Here is a 21,152-nt window from a genome sequence, read left to right on the forward strand (position 1 = left end):
TCGTTTTTCAGTGGACAAGTCAGCAACAGTACACAGGAGGATTTCTACACAGAAGGACATCATGTGTGTACTCACCAAATAAATGAGCACTGGAGAGAAACACTCAATACTCAGACAGCTATTTCTGCTAGACCACACGTAAAGCTGTACTTCAAACAGTGTACCACTACCAAGTGTAAAAAATGTCCATGGTAAATTGCATGCCAGTAGGAATCACACCAGTTTCAATAATTGAGCCAATAATTGAGCCAAAAGATACAATTATGACTTTTTTAATTGCTGTGCGAAGACTCCTGCTGCACATTATTTGTTCTGTGCTGGTTAATAAAATACAATCGTAATTTTCTAGAAAATAAAGTATAATTAGAATGGTTACTAGAATTGATACTATAGACCAGGACAATGTCGCCATAAACACAGTCTTGAGAAAAGAAACTTCCAGACCGAAGGCATCAGACTTGTAATATAACACAGTCCGTTTGACTTATATTACAAGGTTTCATATTCACGTTTTTATCTTTGCTTTGTTTCTCTATTACTGCATTTTTAGAGTGCAACGTTCACAATCAATGTGGTCTCTTGGTGCTGAGAATGACAAGACGGTGGATCCGAAGTCTTCAGGGCTTTGAGAAATATAGGATCGCGCTGCATGGAATACATTTGGTGAGAAAGGCGGTTCCAGAGTTGAGAAGCAATGACAGAGAAAGCACATCCACACAAGTGGGCTTTGTTGAAGCACGCTGTGACAAGAGGAAGATTGGGAGGCACCAAGATTCTTTGACTGGGAGTAGTTTTGGGGAAATGGGGCTTGGATGATGGAAGCCTCGATGAGCCAATCATTAGGATTTGAATTGGATATGTTTAGCAACAGGGAGTCAGTGAAGTAAGGGGAAGGCTGGAGTGATTAGAATCTGATTTCTCAAGGCCAAGGAGTGCAGCCACAATCTGCACACTTTGCCATCTCCATGCAAAACAATATCCCAATGTTACAATTGAATGTCACAATTTCAATGTCACACTTTCTCCTGAAACATATTGTGACTGAATTGAGGCATATTGTGCTTCGTTCCACAACTGCTTTATTAGGGCTGTTCAAAGGTGATTTTTATTCCAGGAGCCATATTAAAAACTCCATCAAAATGTTCACTACATTGCATTAAAGCCTTTGTCACAATAGCTTCCATCTTTCAAAGTATGTCTGAGAATTGCTCAAATATTTCAGGGGGCTGTCAATAATACTGTGGTGCTCTGCAGACAGGCCGGAGTGATGTTAATAATAAGATCCATAACTGGACAAGCATGACAGGGATTCTGCTCAGATACATCATAGGGTTGCAATAAAGGCTTAGAACTCATCTCATTGTGTCTGTCAGTCAAGTTTCACATTTTCAAAGGAATTTCAACTTTACTACCACAGTTTTTCATTGCCCAGTTTAACCACTTTTTGCTTAAAGTATCAGCAGTGGCATGCTAGGTTCGTATTTCCCTAGTTATCATGACAGTTTCTTGATTTCCACCAATTAATCATAAAGCCCATGTCACATTGTGTCCAGAGATGTGTGCTGTCATCTGCAACAGTGCCATGCGAGTAAAACATGCTTTCATGCTAATTTGTACAATTGCCCGTAGAAAGTCACTATCCCAGTTTAAAATTGTCTCCAGAAAAAACCTGCTTACACTTTCAAAGCATTTCATCTACGCATTGGCGCCTTTATTTATGCACATTGCCATGCCGCGTCATTACCTATAGAATATTATCATGCCATTTGTACGATACCTCTAGGGAACGCTCACTTGAGTTTCATGAGTTTTAAGCAGTGTCATGCCAGTATCTACATTGTTCCTAGTAAAATACTATCCCATTTCTCCGTTCCCTATGTCAATTTCAGCAGCATCATTAGAGGTTTTCACAAGGTAATCACATTATCATATCCAATCCAATATTACCTGTATACAATACCTAGGCCAGTCTCCCACTGTGACAAAAAATATAAGGTCAACAATGCTACATTAACTTCACATCACGCACATTGCCATTCCACGTAATTGACTCCACTAACCTAATGTTGTCTAAGAATTGCCACGCTGTTCTTAATAGTATCATGCCAGTTTTACATTGCCACAGTTAAGCACGTTGTCATGCCAGTTTTACATTTAAACCAACAGAAATTACCATGCCAGTTCTTCATTGTCTCCAGCAAACTATGTACCAATTTTATCAATGCCATGCAAATGTCATATTGTCCTAATTAAGCACATTGGTATGCCAGTGTATACATTGTCCGAAGAACATGACAATGCCAGGTTCACATTTCCACCAGATAAATGTCAAGCCGTTTTTAACCGTGCCATGTCATATTATTATTGCCCTAGTTTAGTGTATTGCATTACCAGTTTCTACAGTGCCCACAGAAAATATTATTTGGAGTTTAACAATGCTATCAATATAACTTGCTATGATCTACTGCATGATTCATCGCATCTTCCATTGGCTGAAAGGCATGACTTGGGGCCCGATTTTCATGATGGTGCATTGAGCTTGTTAATTAGCACGTCTCACTGCGCCATATCTTGACACCCAGGCACCACGACTATTCTGAAGTGGACCTGGGCGTCTTCATAATACATGACAGTGCTTTTGCTGTAATCTGCCAGTTTCTAGTGAAAACAGTCAGATTGCAGAATCTCGACAGCACTTACGTTAAATACCGAGAAATTCGTTATTTAACGAAAATGCTGCCAAAATCAAAACACATAATTTGCGCGTTTACATATTTTAGCCTGACCAATTTTAATGAAATGACATATGGCAAGATCCCCCAACCAGCTACTTATATTTGTTACAAGTATCAGTATTTCATAATAAGGGATGTTTCTTGTGGCATTCCTCCTGTAGGACATCAATTTGGTACTGTACTTCGGCGCCAATTTCAGACACTTACGAAATTGGAGGAGTGCCACAAGAATATCCATGCAAAAGGACAGATAACGAAAGTGCCAGTTGCTAGGGCGGTTTTCAGCCCTTCCTAGCAACCGGCACCCATATTCCGAAAGTGGTGATTGAGGCTCCGATTCTTAAATTGGCGCAGTGAATGTGCTACGGAGCACGATTCACTGCGCCACCTCAGGACTCCTAGGCTCCACTACTATTCTCAAGTGGGCCTGGGCATTCTTGTAGTGCACGACAGTGCACCGTCAGCATTGCGCCTGTTTATCGGCACAACAGGCGCAATCCTGAAATCTCTTCAGCATTTTCGTAAAATAACGACATATTAGTTATTTTACAAAACTGCGTCCGAGAACACTGGTGTATATGAAGACTTTTTTATACACCAAATTAAGTAGCTTCAATGTTGCAGGATACAACATTGCTGCTTACTTTGGTGTATATCAAAGTGTTCATGTGCACCATGCACTGCAACAAGGCTTCTTGTGGAACTCCTCCACAATACTGGCAAAGAAATGGTACTGTATATGTGCGCCACTTTAGCGCACATTTAAAAGTGGAGGAGTGCCAAAAGAATACCTGTCTTAAGTGGGAGGTTACGAATGTGGGGTTTACTAGGTTGGTTTCCCACCCATCCTAGCAACCGCCACATATATTCTGAAAGTGGCGCTTTCATACCGACTTCAGAAGAATGCGCCACCTTCAGAATAGGTCGTAAGTCCCGAAAAGGTTGTTAACGCTTTTAACGACCTTTTCGGTACTTAAGATCCATTTGAGAATCGGGCCCTCAGTCCGACTTCAGAAGAATGCGCCACCTTCGGAATAGGTGTTAATTACCGAAAATGTCGTTATCACTTTTTGCGAGATTTTCAGTAATTAACACCCGCTTAAGAATCAGGCCCCTGGAGAGATAAATGAGTGACACGCTCTCTACCTAGGCCGTGACTCGTGAGAACTACGATGGAATGTGCAGGTAGAATTTCTGGCTCTACCTGCACACACTCAAAAAGTGATATTGGCGCATCCAGCAGGATGCCTTTGGGTCATTAGGCTCACCATCACCAGCAGAACTGATTCTATAACTAGAGATTACTGCATATGCCCATGTGTGACGGGACTACAACTGCAGCGCACATGCACATAGGCAAGCACAGTAAATATCTAACAGACACGCTCTGTCTGGGCCCGCGTTCTGCACTCGCCTCCTCCAACATGGGCAGTGGAGCATCATCTCACTTCCCATTATGGAGAATCCACCACTCTTCGGAGTGCGTTGCTCTGTGTTCAGAACGGGATAGCTTACTCAGGGTTCCAAAGATGGGAAGGCCTTTGCAGTGTTCTGCAGAGCATTTTTTTTATTGATAACATAGTCATTTCCAAATGTATTAGCTACTGTGCTGCATGCAGCTAAAAGCTGGTCCATGCTGCCTATGGCTGCAACGTGGCAGATATAAAAACCCAAGTGTTCTGAGAATGCTTGCAGTTTTGCATTGTTATATGGGTCAAAACTATGCCTCACTGGCAAAGCCCGAAGCGGTAGAAACGTGGCTTTATTTTGGCTGTGTACAGAGCACACAGCCTAGCAGGTCGGCCTCGACAGTGTATTTTAGAACAATAAACATGCCAACAAACCCCATTGCATTCGGTGGATGGTCGTCCATTCCAAGTTTTAACTTTCGTTCTAGCACTTAGTCCCACATTTTCCCATTATAAACCCAGGACTACAAGTTCCAGAAGGCAAAGTTTGGAATTAAAGGTATTAATTAGTACACAGACTACACTTAGACAAACATGTTTAAATAAAGTAGACTGGCTGCAACAGTGTGCGGCTTATCTGCTTTGCCTCCAGGGTGGGCACTATAATATACTGGAAGACCTCTCTGGAATACACATTTTTTTATTTGATAATTACTTGTCTTGCCACCCCACTACATCTAACTGGTACAAAATGCCCTTGGTTGTGCGTGATTTTTGTGAGCTACAACAGGTTCAGAGAGGATTCTCTTGAAGTTGATGGCAACCGCTGGTTCTGCAGTTGGTGCTCTAGTTGCAGAAAAGTAACAAAAATAGTCCTTGAGCTAGAAAGAAATGCAGTGCAAAACTGAAAGGACGATTGCACCGGTCAGGGCATAGGACAGCTGGGATGTGGGCTGTCCCCCACTCATCAAGTTGCTGGTAGAAGTGGGCGCGATAAAGATGCCCCCAGTGTCTGAGCTGTTGTATATATTTGAAACAGCATCCGTTGCCCTTTGAGTTATCCAGTCAAGGTAGACAGAAACATTGGTGTAGACCCCAGGGTAATTTGGCTGTGCACATCCGTTTCCCCAGCTCACAACTCCAACCAGAATCCATGTCTTGTTAGACTGGCACACCAGCGGTCCACCCGAATCCCCCTACAAGAAACAAAATATACTGTGAGCTTTCATTGCGTGTGTGACTGAATCCCCACCAACGCATGCCTTTATTTCTACAATCAATCCCACACAATTGTTCAACTGATTTAATCTCTGAAATGCATTTTCTATACATAGATTTGTTATTTCATTTTTTATTTTTATGTATACAGTTCAAAGAACGTTTACATATATATATATATAAAAAAAAGACAAAAAAACTTGATAATATGTAATAGATATTAAAATATGTCCATGGCATTTCCATGCGACTAATACCATACACATTTGCACCAATCAATTTCATATTCGAAGAGCATAATTACAAGTCCAAGTCAAGTTAAGTAGATATGATAAAATTCTACTTGTTATAGCAAAACCCGATCTTGTTAGTCAGTGAGGCACAGGTCTGTCTAGCTGCCCAGTAGCGCATACTCCTATCTATACTTGGTATAATGCTATTTGGAATTTCATATTGTCTGAAATTCAAGCAATAGCACCAGAAACAGTCGCTGTTTATACTATCCACATTTGAGACATATGTTCCCTGAAATCAGATTTTCCAGCAGTGGGAGCTTATTCAGCCTGAGCAGGAGCGGAAATTGATGCATGTAGAGGATGGACAGATTTTCAGGTATACTTGAGGGGTTTGGAATGTATGTACTACATACGGCATCACTAGGCTATCGCCTTTCAATGTGGTCATGTGTGCGTGATCCTTTATCCAATCCCAGCATTCCAGTTTTTGGGAGAACTCCTTTTTTTTTTTTTATTCTTTTTTATTAACTTGACAGCACAACAAAGAACAGCAGAGGGAGCCACATGGCACCAGCGCTGAGAACAAGCAGTGCGAGTATTAGACAACACAAATGAATAAAATATGACATATTGGTAAAAGGCAGATTACAAGTTATTGCATATACACCTTAACAGGTCATTGACTAAGGGGAACCACCTGGGGAAACAGAGGGAGAAGTTGATGGTGAGGCCAAGGCAGAGATAAAGTCTCGGAATCTCGGCCAAATATCTCTCGGCCTGGAGCGCGAACACTGCATCGCACCCCAGGACTGCTCGGTGTCGTGAGCCCATGTGACCGATCTAAGCCACTGCGTATAGGTAGGGGCTCTAGGAGGGAGCCAACATAGTAATATACAGCGGACTGCCAGCAGCATGCAGAGGCCTGCCAGTTTCTTAGAGTCACGAGGCAACTGGGGGAAATCGTGGAAGAAGCAGTGCAGTGGGGTAGGTGTTATCGGGTGTTCCAGAATGTCGGACAATGTAGAGCAAATGTCTAGCCAAAATTGGGATAGGCGGGGGCAGAGCAACAACATGTGTATGTAGGTAGCCTGGTCTGCGCCACACCTGGGACAGGAGGGGGGGTGAGCATGAAACATGCGATGGAGTCTCATGGGTGTATGATGATATCTGTGCAAGATTTTAAACTGGATAAGTTTAAATTTGGTGTTGTAGGAGACCTCGTGAGTACGGGCGCACATCCGAACCCACCTCTCATCAGTGATCTCAGAGCCGAAGTCCTCCTCCCACCTGCGCCGCAGCTCGGCGAAGTGGGGGACCGCTCTAGTTTGCAATAAGGAGTAAAGTCTAGACACCTTGCCCTTGAAAGAGAGATAGGAGCAGAGCTCCTCCACTATAGGTTCATCAGGGGGCAAGGCGGGGAATTGCGGGTATCTGGACTTAAGATGTCCACGGAGTGACGAGTACTGCAGCCACACCAAAGGTCGACGCCTAAGGGAGGGAGGAAGGTCAGACCATTCTATAAAGTTACCCTGTTCAAAGACATTGCGCAGAGACAAGAAGCCAGCAGCGGCCCAGCAAGTGACCACTGAAAGTGGAACGTGCGGAACATCGGGCAGGAAGTTCCACAGAGGGAGACCCCCGTGGAAAGGATAGGGGATGTCGACCATGGACCAGAATTTGGACAAGGCCAGAGACGTACTGGCTACAGGATTTTGCAGAGTTAGAGTCAGGGGCAATCGGTTGGAGGACCAGGGAACCGAGCACACGGTCACAGACAGTGAGCTTCTCGAGACGAACATGTGGGGGGGGATCAGTGGTATTGAACCAGAATGCAGCAAACTGTGATTGGGCCACCACCCAGTATCTGACAAAATCGGGTGCGCTAAAGCCGCCCAATGCCTTAGGGGTGGATAGTGTGGAAAGTTTGAGGCGGACGGCCCCGGAGTGCCAGAGGAAGGTATTACATATGCGGCGCAGTGTTAGAAAGAAAGTGTCCCCTGGCCATAGAGGCAGATTGGTAAACCGGTACAGCAATTGGGGCAATACAACCATTTTGAGTATTCCAATCCTGCCCGCTAGCGAAAGGGGAAGTTTAGTCCAGCTGGAAGTTTTAGCCTCCAGGTTAGTTAAATAAGTATGGAAGTTATCATCGCGCAACTGAGGCGTGTGGCGGGAGACCACCACCCCTAAGTAGGTAAAACTGTTAGGAGACCAGTTAAACCCATGTAGGTCGGGGGGCGCCAGTGTGGAGTCTGTAAGCGGAAACAATGTAGACTAAGAGCAGTTAACCCTCAAACCGGAAATGTCACCGAATCGAGCCACATCCGTCAGTATAGGCAAAAGGTTGACTGCCGGGGATCGAACATACAGGAGGGTATCGTCAGCGTAGAGGGAGACTATGTCGGTCTGGCCGGTCGTGCGTAACCCCCTGTGTGAATGCGACTGTCTAATCATGTCAGCGAAGGGCTCCATGGCGATAGCAAAGATGAGTGGGGAAAAGGGGCATCCCTGGCGGGTACCTCTAAATATCTGAAAGGGGGAAGAGCACCTATCTTCTGTGCGGACCTTAGCCGATGGGGAGGTGTAAAGAAGCTTTATCCAGGTGCGGAAGTTGGGGCCGAATTTACATTTCTCAAGAACACACCACAGGTATCTCCATGAGACTGAATCGAATGCCTTTTGCATGTCCAATGTAGCCGCTACTGCCTGAGTGGAGGGGTCGATTCGGCTGATTACATTGAAAAGTCTCCTCAGATTGAGGGACGTGGACCTACCGGGAACGAAGCCGGCTTGGTCAGGATGGATAATGTGGGACATGAACGGGGCTAAGCGGTTAGCAAGAAGTTTGGCAAATATTTGGATGTCACTGTTAATCAGAGAGAGGGGGTGGTATGAACTGCACTGCGTAGGGTTTTTACCTGATTTAAGGAGCATTGTAATCAACGCCTCCCGGAGGGACGGTGGAAGTATGCCCCTGTCACATGATTCCTCCCAGAGCGTCAGTAGGTGCGGCGCTAGTTGGGCCTTAAATGTTTTATAGAAGTCTATCGGAAGCCCATCGGGGCCAGGGGCTTTACTGGATGCCAATGACTCAATGGCCTCAACAATTTCCTCTAGGGCAAAAGGCCTCTCGAGAGAGGCACTAGCGTCGTCTGACAGGACTGACAGAGGAAGGCTCTCTAAAAAGGAATTGATGTCAGAAATCTGGGATCCGTCTACCTCGGAGTATAGGGACGTGTAGAACGCGAGGAACTCGGAGTTAATGTCCTGAGGGGAGGTGGCGAGTGTGCCATCCGATCTAGAGATGGCCGGGATATTGGGGGCGCCAAATTCGCGGTGCAGTAGTCTAGATAGCATTCTGCCGGGCCGTTCACCCTCGCCATATTTCCTCGCCGATTGAGGGGAGTCCAGGAACTTAACCTCGCGCTCGGCAAGGCCCCGGAACCTGTCCAGCTCAGAACCCAGCAACGCCAGAGTGCCTGGGGAGTGGTCAACCGCGTATTGGGCTTCGTAGACGGACAGGGCTGATTCGCTGGCAGCAATATCGGCACGAATGTCTTTCAGTATGCCACTGCACTTGGAGATGGCAACCCCTCTAGTGTGTGCTTTAAAGGCCTCCCAGAGCACCGCCTGCGTTGAAACAGAATTCATATTGATCTCAAAGTATTCTTCGATAGAGGACTCAAGCTCAGAGACAAATGCCTGGTCAAGGAGCGCACGGGGGCACATCCTCCACTGTCTTGTTTTGTTGGTGTCTAGTCCCCAGTTTAAGGAGATGAGTACAGGTGAGTGGTCTGACAGTGTCCTGGGAAGGATGGTTAAGCGGGTGATGCTTCTGATCAGTATGTCCGTGACGAGCCAACTATCTATTCTGGAGTGTGAATCGTGCACTGAGGAGTAATAGGTGTATGTACGGTCATCAGGATACATCAGGCGCCAGGCGTCCACCAGTGCCAGGCGGGGGAGCAAGGTCAGGATAGAGCATGCCGCCCTGGAGAGCTGGCAGGGACGAGAACCCGATCTGTCCAGGGTGACATCCAGTATCGTGTTGAAGTCACCACCCCATAGGATAGGGATTAGGGGGTAGCTCTCGAGTAGAGTGGCCAGGTGAAGGTAGAAGTCAGGGTCATCAACGTTGGGACCATATATGTTTAGGATGACTATCTCCTGATGTTGTAATATACCGGCGATGAGCACAAACCTTCCAAGTGGGTCTATGTGGGAGTGCTGACACGTAAACTTCAGGCTTTTATGTATTAGGGTGATGGTACCTCGGCTCTGAGTGGAATAATTAGTGTAATACCTCTGGGGGCCCCATTGCTTGGCGAATCGCTCACAGTGCTCTGAGCGGGCGTGGGTCTCCTGAAGACATAGGATCTTCACTCCGTGGCGTTCAGCGTGGAGCTGAATCAGTCTCATCTTTTTATAATTGCATAACCCCCTGACATTCCAGCTCATAAAGGTCAGAGACATATCAGCCATATTTGGAGGGGTGATAGTGTGATAAGCAAAAAAGGATTCCAATGAAGTGAACGGGGTGGACCCTAGGTGTATGCGGACTCCCGACCATGTGTATGAATTGATTGGGCGCGGTGCCTGCGGCGCCTCTGGAGGCTGTCAAGTCTTTTTCAAACCATAACATTCCCAACCTACCCCCCGCCCACATCCCTCCCCCAATCAGAGGGACGAAACCCAAACAGGACCAAAAAACACATAAATTCTTAGGCATCGATGCCTGGGGGGCTGTTTGCGGCCGGACTATGGCGCGCTGGATCGGGAGAGCGTAAGGAGAGTTATGCTGCGTAGTAGGACAAGTAGGGCGTTAAGGGTGAATGCGAGCAACATCGGGACCGGATCTATAAGCAGAGGGCTCATCGGGATATGGGTTGCGGCCGTGTGCCAGGACACGGAAGCCGCATAGTCGAGTGCGGTCCTAGCCTGGGGGGGCCCGGGCATCGGGTATGATTGACAAAAGTAAGTGGGATGAGCGGTGGGGTAGCTCCGAGGGAGGGACCCCACAGGAGATGGTCAATACAGTCCACGATGGCACAGCAGGGCGGGAGAACACACCTACACAGATAGGTAATGGAGCAACATCAACAATATAAACAACAATGAAGTGCGATGAATAGTGGCCATCGCGGGGGGGGGGCGCGGTGGCGGCCCCGGCCCGCGGCCTAGGTATAATAGCAATTATAGCAAAACCATGAAGCGAATGTGAACATCGTTTACATCAACCAGGAAAGTGTTCATCAATAAACTTCGAGGCCTCTTCGGGGATGGTGAAAAAGTGTGTTTGATTAGAGTGTTCGATCCTCAGTTTGGCAGGGAAAAGCATGGAGTACTTAACTCCCAGGTCCCGAAGTCTCTTTTTCACTGCCAGGAAAGTCTTACGCTCCTGCTGCACAGCCATGGAGTAATCCGGGTATAAGTGTATCCTAGACGCCCCGAGATGAAGCTCACCCTTGGCCCTGGCCGCCCGGAGCAAGGCATCGCGGTCCCGGAAGTTGAGGATTCTGGCTATGATGGGACGGGGCGGGGCACCCGGCCTGGGCCTCGCGGCCAGGGAGCGGTGAGCTCGCTCCACAGAAAATTGTGCCGAAAGCTTGGGGTTATCCAAAAGAGTCAAAAGGGTACGCTCTACATAGTCCTCCATTGGCTCCCTGATGTTGTCCTCCGGTATGCCAACAATGCGAAGGTTATTCCGCCTGGAGCGGGATTCGAGGTCATCATTTTTCTTTTCGATAATAGAGACTCGGCTGGTCAGGATGGTCACAGCTGCGCGAAGGGAGACCAGGCTGTCCTCTGCGGTGCCAACCTTTGTCTCAATCTCAGCAACTCTACTGTCCGTTCTTTCGATATGGGCCTTTATGGATGAGATGGTCCCATTCATATCATCTAACTTAGTGTGGAGCGTAGTGAAACCCTCTCGCATGTACTCCATCATTTTGTGCACGTCATCAGAGGCTGAGGGAGCTGCAGTGGGAGGTGACTCCTCCGGAGGGTCAGTAGGCGGCTTGGAGGGAGTTTTAGAAAACATATTCAACGAACTCTGCTTCTTGTTAGACCCTGCTCCCTTGGTCATGGTGCTAGGACAAGTCTGGCGCCCAGGATCCGGCACAGAAGCGTCGCCACACAGGTCTCACAGGGGGGGAGAAGGCGAGGCGTGGAGAGAAGACAGCGAGGCTGGGGGAGACACCAGAGAACACAGAGCGAGCCAGTCAGACACAAGGACCAGAGGAGTAGGCCAGCCGTGAAATTACCACTGGAATGTCGGGATGGTACGTAGTTGTCGAGGCCAGGGATCAGCCCACACGGATCGCACCCGGAACAGGAGGGTTAGGGCATACAGCAGGGTGTTATTGGTGGGCTGCACGCAAGGGCCTGAGTGCACTGGAAAGCCACACAGAGGTAAGTAGTCTGTGGAGTGAAAGTAGAGCCGAGGAGGGGCACCTCACAGTGGACAGCGCAGTGGAGGGTCCAGATCCGGAATTGTGGTTGGGGACCACAGCCAGAAGCCAGGGGGGGGGCAACGGTCCAGGAGAGCGAAGAAGTAGTGCTGGAGCAAGGGACCCAGCCGTGTCAGCCCGTGCACAGCAGCGGAGGAGACTGGATGCATAAATAGCGGCGGTCCGCCAGGGCCACAGCAGGAGGATGGGAAGCTGGAGGGACCGCAGAGGCACAGGCCCCCCACACGCCCCACTGCCCCGATGAAGCACAGCGCCGCAGCTGCAGGGTGGATCGGCAGGAGGGGGGGAGGCAGGCGAGGTGGAGGCCGGAGAGAACAGTGGTGGCCCAAGGGCAAGTGTCCGCCGAGGGCTCCGGGCCCACAGTCACTGTAAATGGAGGCTGATGATACGGTGAAGCGCGGCGGCCGTGGGGCCTCAAGGAGCAGCAGCCAAGGGGAGGTAGTCTGGTGGCAAGGGCAGATCGGCTCACGGAGTCCGCCGCATGAAAAGCCCAGGGCGGCCCTCCCTCCCCCCGCGCCCCCCTACCTTGACAGGAATCGGGAGGAAGGCAGGAGCCACGGAGAAGCGGCACGAGACAGGGGAGCCGAATAGTACGGCGTCTCAAGCGCCGCAAGAGCCCGCAGATGCAGCTGGTCGTGAGCCCGGGCGGGATCCGCAGGGTCCTCCAGGAGGGTGGTGAAGTGATCGATGGAGCGCGGGGTGACCACGGGGGCTGGCAGGTCCGGGTCGCTGAGGAGGGCTCTGACGCCCCTCCCCCACTGCGGCCCGCAGAGCCGCGCGCTCAAGTAGGAGGAAGAGCCGCAGCCGGTGGAGCCGCGGGGCAGAGCGGCCAGGCTCACACAGCCCCCGGCGAAGTCGGAGGGCCGTAGCACAGTCCCAAGGGGGCAGCGGGTGCCAGGAATCCGTGGGGTTAAGGCTGATATGTTCTGGAAGAAGGACCGCCGGTGCACTGGAGGATAACTGCAGCTACAGAGTCTTTTTTAAGGATTATATCGCTCTCCCAGCGCGGAGCTCTGCAGCTAAGCGGCCATCATGTTTCGGCGCAACATCGCCCCCCTTGAGAACTCCTTTTTTAACAAGAAGAATTCATCCTCCCAATCTGGTTTCCAATCAGTTTCTCTGAGGGTTCTATTCACCAAGGCTGCAAAGCTTCCTTTTGGATGCATTTCTCTTTCTTTTTCCAACAGTTTTAACAATCGGCAGGTGGGATATGCACGTGACTTAATGTACCCGAGGCAACGTCTTTTCAATAGCATGGTGGTAAGTGATTCTAGCCCCATTTCTAGCCTGATTAGCTCTGTAGGCATGTTAGGGCCCAAACATAGGACACTCCTCCAAAATGTCCCCTCTATTATCTTTAACCTGGAGATGTCCTCAATACACAAATCTTCAAGCCTGTATAGTATAGTAGGGCAGAAGCTTTGATTGTACAAGGCCATTTTTCCATGCAGGCTGTAGCCAGAGACTTGGTTAATGCACCTACGTATCATTAGAGTAGCAGCAACGGCTTTACGCTTTTTATCGGATATTACTGCCGTATAATTGCCCCTTGTCGATATTTCACACCCCAGGTACTTAAATTGCTCCACATATTCGATTTGTCTTCCTGCTATCTCCATCGTCAAGTTAACTGCTTGTTTAACTGTCAAGTGCATCAGTTTGATTTTACTATAGTTTATTTTTAGACCGTTATCTATATCATACCTCTCAAGAAAGTTCAATGAACTTTTCGGGCCCGAGTAGGTATGGTCGCATGTAACCAAATCGTCTGCATATGCTAAGCAGTAAACGTTCTTGCCTGCCACTTTAGGAGGACATGAGTCGACCCTGCTCAGACAATCTGGCAAGTCGGCTAGATACATATTGAAGAGCAGAGGGGCCAGCATGCATCCCTGCATCACCCATGTGTTTCTATTGGATGTGAGATGGGACCACTACTATCCATTCTCACCTGCACCATTGTGCACTCATGAAGTCCCCACACCACAGCCAATAATTCTCCTGGGCAACCGTACCCTTTCATCTTTGACCATAGTTTCTGTCTATCAATAGTATCAAAAGCGGACTCCAGGTCAAGCATGGCAACGTATAATGAGGGGTTGCCCTTGATCTTAGCTTCCCTTATAAGTAAATCTATTAGGCACAGGCATTGTATCATACCTGATCCCCTCCTAAAGCCCATCTCGAATGTTCCAAGCAGGTTTATGCTTTTTGTCCAATTTTCAAGATGATCTAGATGATCTAGTATTAAGGGTGCAAAAGTCTTGCCTGTAAAAATCCAGCATGGCCAGTAATCTAAAATTCTCGGGTTATGCTCTACTTCCCTCCTTGTAAATCGGTACTTGTAAGACCCTACACCACGAGTGCGGGATAATCCCTTCTGTGCATACGTTTTGTGTATAATATGTTCAACAATTTTGCCCAGAAGTCGAGTGACCCCTTCAGCACAACATTCGAAAGGCATTAGGGCTGGGTGCTCTTGATTCTTGACTCTTGATTCTTTTTGTTTCTATATCATGTAGGTCAAAGAGCATACCAAAGCGTGCTAGTGGTCGGTCGTATTCTACTTCTTTAGGGGTTGGAGCCATGGAGGTCTTACAAATTCTTAGCAATTTCCACATTTTTCGAGTGTCTTTGCATTTTACTACTGATACCTACTTGGAAGATCGTTTTAGGGCCCTAATAACCAACAAAGTTTGGGTTTCTTCGCCCAGCATCTTGCAGGAGGCAATTAATTTGAAGGTATCGACGGTGAGACATCAAGTGTTTCTGATTGCGAAGATCAACAAAAACTGCACTTGTCCATGACTGCAAATCCTCGTCTCAAAACAAGAGTGGTATCCAGAGTCCACATGAACAGATCCTTTAGAGAGTACACCCCGCCATTGGTGGGGAGAAAATGTATGATGCTTGAACAAAACAGTAGGGCAACAGATAAACAACTAATATGGTCGAATAAGGACTATAATGTGGAGGGCCCTAAACGGGACAAAAGGAAGTATGAGAACAGCTCCTGGAAGGAGATTACACCAGCCCCTATTTGCATGGAAGTAAGCAGAATCCTTTGTATTCAAGACAATCTTATTTTAAATAGAGCTAATATCTTGAGGCTCTTCCACAGCATTGACACACTTTCTGGGTTCAATACAAAGGATCTCTTACTAGTAGAGTTTCCTGATGACTCAAATTATGACAATGTCATACTGCATCTTGCATCCACAGAAGTGAAAATACTACTGCTGCAAAATATAGACTCTTTGAAGTCTATGGGGTTTTTCCTAAAGGTCATAACAACCTCGGACCCAGAAAGAAGAGGACAAATTGCAGGCTTGGCTGCCTGCCAAAAATTGCAAAACCAACAGCAACAACTCAAGACCGGGGAGTGGGAAGAAAGGTAATGGCGATGGTAATTGGTCCCAGAGAACAAATAAAACCCAAAGTGCTGAAGGGCTGAGTAAAAATCACGAAAAATTCAGAATCATGATCAACAACTCTAAATCATCAAAGAGTTCATTTTGTGCGACACAGGGGCCCCTGGGCAACAAGGATGGGGACAACTTGGATTGGCTGGCCAGTACACTGGCTCGAAGATCATAATGCCAGGGTGTGGGAAGTAACAAAACCCTGCTTCATGTATATGTGGGTTGCTGGAACACGCGGACCTTCAAACACTTGTTGGGAGAAGGCAGCATTCAATTCAGAGATTTTTATGTTATTTGCCTTCAGGAGACGTAGCTGCGTGTTCAACCAACCCTTCAGGGGTTTGTTGTCCTCATTAACCTGGCAACAAAGGGACCGACAGGTAGACCGATGGCGGGTCTACTGACTGCAATTAAGGAGAGTTGTGGATTAAGAGTAATATGGACAAAGAACATTTCATCTTTAATTCAGGTCCATTTGTTGGAATACCAAACTGGTGTGGGTGATGCCATGAGGAAAATTCTATTGTGCAACCTCTACTGGAATTGTAATGACCCAGCAGCCAAGAGCTTCACGTTACCAGTTGTTGGAGGAGATTGACGACGCAATGATTGTTAACTCTAATCTGAATGTGATCTTATGTGGGGATTTAAACATTCACTGTTTTAATAATTGTGGTGCACTTATAAATCATTATACAAGTAACTTACAAGAATCGGAAAAACGAGGGCTGTCATTTAGGAAGGAGTTCCCGTTGAGGAATATCTCATTACTAAATGGTATAACATCCGGGGATATACCGCCAAACCCCACTTGGAAGAGAGGGACTGAATCCAATATGTTGGACTACTTCCTTGCCTCCAATAACTTCCATTCTAGTGTAGTGGCCTTGACGATCATTGAAACCCCACAAAGTGACCATAACATGTTGAAACAATGCCTCCAATTGGGTGCTAAGAGAAAGTCCACTTCAGAAGGAGATATTCTGGAAGTACAGCCTGGAAGAAATAGAATGAGACTATTGAGTGATCATGTAACAAAATTATCAAGAGACCTAAGAGATAATGGCAGGTCGGATGATATAGATTACACGCAGTCTTTGGTCGTCTACAGTGAAAAAACTGGCCCAGGTAGATTTAAGAGATTCTGCCATAAATATAACTTCGACCATGAAGTCGATAGAAGAAAGAGGGAACTAAAGCGAATACAAAGAGCGCACAAAAAAATCCTTCCCTGGTATCACATGCTGTTGTCAAGAAAACTAGGACAGCGCATAATAATTGGTTGAAGCAACATAGACAATCCTTAATGCAATTGAACACGGAACATATGCTGCAATTGGTTGCATCTAAAAACTCGAGGGAAATTTGGCAAATTTGTAATATGCTGGATGACCCCCAGCAGAGTCTCATTACCAATCCTATTTCAGCGAAGGACTGGATGGACCACTTTTCCTCGCTTTTCTCAAAGCCTAATGCACATGTCATGAAGACTGTAGAGAATTCCTGCTTAAGTTGGGAGTTTGAGACTGATAGGGAGGACATTCTTGCTTTAATTACAACCTCCAGCAATTCCAGAGCTGCAGGCCCTGATGGCCTTACGAATTTGACATTAAAACAGCACCCAGAGGAATGGGCAACTTTTTTACATCGCCTATTTCTCTTGGTGAAAGCAAAACATACTATTCCGGCCACATGGACAAAATCTATTATCATACCAATCTTCAAGAAGGGTGATAGGTCTGTGGCAACAAACTACAGACCTATCACCCTCTTGGATGTTATTGGGAAGCTTTTTGTGGCCTTGATTCTGAATCATCTTACTGACTGGAGCTGGGACTCCAAACATGGGGATGGCTGGCAAGCGGGTTTTGGAAAAGGAATTGGAACATCACTAAACATTTTTCTAATTAACTATCTGAAATTAAGAACTGTAAAATAGAATAGCAAAAATATAAACCTTGCATCAGTGGACTTGTCACAATCCTTTGACTCAGTTAATAGAGAGAAGCTTTGGCTGAAGGTAAGGGACTGGGGTTGTCCGGCTGATTTACGTGAGGCAATTGAGGCTCTTCACTCAAATACTAGTATTCAGATCAAACTAAATCAGAGGGGGGATATGGCAAACCCCATTAAAACAGGAGTGGCCCTGAAGCAAGTGTGTCGCCTAGCCCCAGCCATCTTCAAACTGTATATCTCTGACATGGGTGATGCTTTTACGGATATTAGGTGCTTTCCACCATGCATTGCGGGTACTCCATTGAATAGATTGTTGTATGCTGACGATGTTATTCTTCTGGATGAAACTCCGATTGGTCTCCAGGATAATTGGATGCCTTGGCATCTTTTCTGTCCTCTAACGACCTGAGAGTTAATGCTGCCAAATCAGCTGTGCTTATTCTTGGGAATTTAAGACGCCAATCTCTAAAACTTAAGGGTTGGCATATAAATGGTGATCAGATTCGAGAGACAACAGAGATGCTCTACTTGGGTACACAAATTAATGAAAGCTACAATGAAGCCCCAAGAGAAGTAGTGCTGAGGCGTAAATTGTAGATGTTAACAGCCCAGGCAAGAGTGATTAAATGTAGATACTGTAAATTCACATTGGCACCCTTGCTAAGCTTTTACAACATGTAGGTAGTTCCCATTGTGAGACGGAGTGCTCTCTTCAGCTGAGATGGAAGCTATGACAAATTCTAGAGGGCCTCTTTTGGCGATCCGTACTTGACCTCCCAAATTGCATACCGATGGCGGTGATAAGGAAAGAGTTTGGGCTGACCTCTCTCTTCACCCATGTGAGCTGGAACACACTACACTTCTATCGCAAATGTTTATTGCCTCCACCCGATAGCGGCTTTGGGCTGCTGGGGCAGGCGCTTAAAACAGGAAAAGAGCAATTACTCGTTGAATGGAGTACTAAATGCTTCGGATTGTTGCACTCAATCGATGCTGCAGAGAAAATCCAGACTATGTGAAAAAACGTCTGAATGAGTATGATTGGATTGAGTCGTCTGAGACAGCGCAGTCGTCCAAACTTTATGGAAAATATTGCTTAGCTCTCAACAAGCGTGGTTGAACTCCGTTATACTTGAGCAAGTTTCCTTCGGCTGTACTGCGACAACAATTTCTAAGACTGCGCCTTAACATCTTTCCGACAAAAGAAATTCTTGAAACCAGGAAGCCGGAAAGTATTAGAGATTACAAATGCAGGCTTTGTGGTCACAAAATGGAAACGCTTCGCCATCTTATCATGAAATGCCAGGTCGTTATCGATACTTGATGCAACCTTTTAGGCAGATTTTTTGTGAACAATCTAACCCTAACCAAGAAAGATATTTGGTTACAACTCTTACAGGGTTCGAGGTTATCTGTAACTTTTGCCTTGTTAGAGATGGTATCAATTATTTTCAAAAAGCTTAAAGGAAAGAAGTGAACCTAAATTGCTAAAGGATTTTAATCCTTGTATATTGTGCTGTACAGGATGTAGGCAATTATGACTTTTGGGACAGTAAGAGTTGTTAATCTCTTTTGGATTTTGTTTTTCTGTAGGTTTTTCTTTTTTAATTGGTTGAAATGGCTGTTTTATGTGCTTTTACTGTCATTGAATTTTAAATCCAAACTGTAAATAGTAAAAAGCTTTTCTTGAAGCTAAATGCTAATAAAAAATAAAAATATTTTTTTACTACTGATGGCAAATATTGCCATTGCGCATTTCTACCTGCCCTTAGCCATCCTCTAACCCTAGACTTATATTTATTTTTCATCAGCCTTTTTGCCTGGTCCTCATTGGAACAGTACGTCCCGCTCTTTCTATAGACCGAAGTTATGCTCTCACTGCTCTCTTTTTCTCTCTTATAGTTTTGTCAAAATGGTGTCTGGAATCGGGGCGAGACATCAATGAATAGCAGGCCTTCTTCGTGGCCAGTTTACTTATTTTCTCTTTTATCCATATCTCTATTTCTTCTGTTGAGAGGTGCTCTATTAAACGAGGAATGGCTTTTTCAAGGTTATTCTCTGGCCATGAGATCCTATTACCTGCCATGTTTACATCTAGGTCACCAGTCATGCCCACCTCTTCTCTAAGTGACATGCCCGCTAATGTTAGTGTCAACATGGCGTGGTCTCTAAATTCGTTTGCCATTATCGCCAACTTTCTGACCCACAAGATAATTTCAGTTTTGCAGAAGAAGTAATCAAGTGTGGCCGGGTAGAATATTCACAAAATCAGTTTCTAGCAATTATGTTTTTCAAACGCATCGAGCGTTAAGCTCCCCCCTCACACCCAGTGTTATCTGATCACCTCTGCACAAAGAGGTTGTATCACAAATAAATTCTTTCGCTGATTTTATAATGGTTGATGTATGTCATGCTGGGGGGATCATATACATTTATAATGGTGAGATTTGTTCCTGTATTAAGGGAATATACTCTCACTGCCAGTACAAAAGGGGAGCTCTTTTATGAATTAATTCTGGTTGCTTTCATTGAATTTCTGACTCCAATAATCAGGGGCGGCCTCTCCGTTTCTTTTCTGACTTTCTTTTGAAAATCTGATATCTGTCTATGCTCAATTCCAATAGCAGCCAGCATTCTTGCAGTAAGAAGATATTGTGCTTCAACAGTAGACCCTGTTAGCCATCCGCAGTCATCAGATGGGTAAAGCCACAGGAATTCCAAGAGCCCAGCAGCCAATTTCAGATAGTCATAACAGCCTTTTTGGTGCTGTTATGTACAACCCACTATCGCACATTCAGAAGATTTTCTTGTAGAGTGGGCGTGTTGGTTGTTGGTCCAAAGTTGCTAGTAGACACTTTTAATACTTCCCATAGGGTCTCCTCAGGTAGGCTCACTGTTGCCGTTGGTTGTATTTCTTCTATCACTGCGTCTAGTTCATAACCTAACTCCTGATATTTGGTTTTATAGAGTCTCACCATATTTGCTGTTTCAGCTTTAATGCGGTGCAAGTCCAACGTGTCTAAAATTCTTAAAGGCAGGATTTTCAGTGTCATTCTCAAGAAATCCGCTCTGTTAATGTGCGGTTTCTGCTTCGTGGCCACCTGCTTGATACATTTTATAGTGAAGGCTGGCTCATTACTCGTTATTATTTCCACAGGTGTGCTTTCACTGACCGCAAGAATGACTGGGTTTTTTGATTGCATCGGGGCTCTTTTCGTAGTTGGCGATGATCGCTTCTTCTGCATGGCAGGCACACTCACTGTACCCAGCTCATAATCTGATAAGATACTAATGTCAGTGATCTCATTCCCCACATGTTAACTTGCCCTTTGTTCATTCACTAACCTGCTTGTCAGTGGGCCTTTTAATACTCTGTTTCTATTATGTTTCTTATTTGTTTTGCTTTTCTTTTTCTTTAATTGAGCTTCTGTCATCACCAATTGAATTTTTCCATTATTTTGTCACGTTTCTTGTGGGACTGTTTTTTTGAGAGCTTGTGTCTTCAACCGTTTTTGTTGTCTACGTTGTTTCCAAGTTAGGTGAATTATGGAGGTATCACTTGTATCATTTACGGTTTTCTCAATTACCACACTTTTCACATTGGTGTTGCAGGCTGTGGTCGCATGTACTTTCTCTTGCTGCCCTGCGGTAGGCTGTGGTCGCATGTACTTTCTCTTGCTGCCCTGCGGTATTACATCGATCGAGT

General features: G+C 46.1%; 1 protein-coding gene across 1 annotated transcript in view; it reads right to left on the reverse strand.

Annotated features, from left to right (window-relative positions):
- Window positions 1-256: 256 nt before the first annotated feature.
- LOC138580921 (serine protease 33-like) overlaps window positions 257-21,152 on the reverse strand; it is a 187,660-nt gene continuing 166,764 nt past the window's right edge. The window contains exon 6 of the mRNA XM_069651853.1: window positions 257-5,340. Coding sequence (XP_069507954.1) covers window positions 5,026-5,340 — 315 coding nt within the window. The 3' untranslated portion in view covers window positions 257-5,025. The remainder of the gene's footprint in view (window positions 5,341-21,152) is intronic.

The sequence above is a fragment of the Ambystoma mexicanum genome, chromosome 3p (genome assembly GCF_040938575.1).
Source record: "Ambystoma mexicanum isolate Mex_15411 chromosome 3p, UKY_AmexF1_1, whole genome shotgun sequence".
Classification (NCBI taxonomy): Eukaryota; Metazoa; Chordata; class Amphibia; order Caudata; family Ambystomatidae; genus Ambystoma; species Ambystoma mexicanum.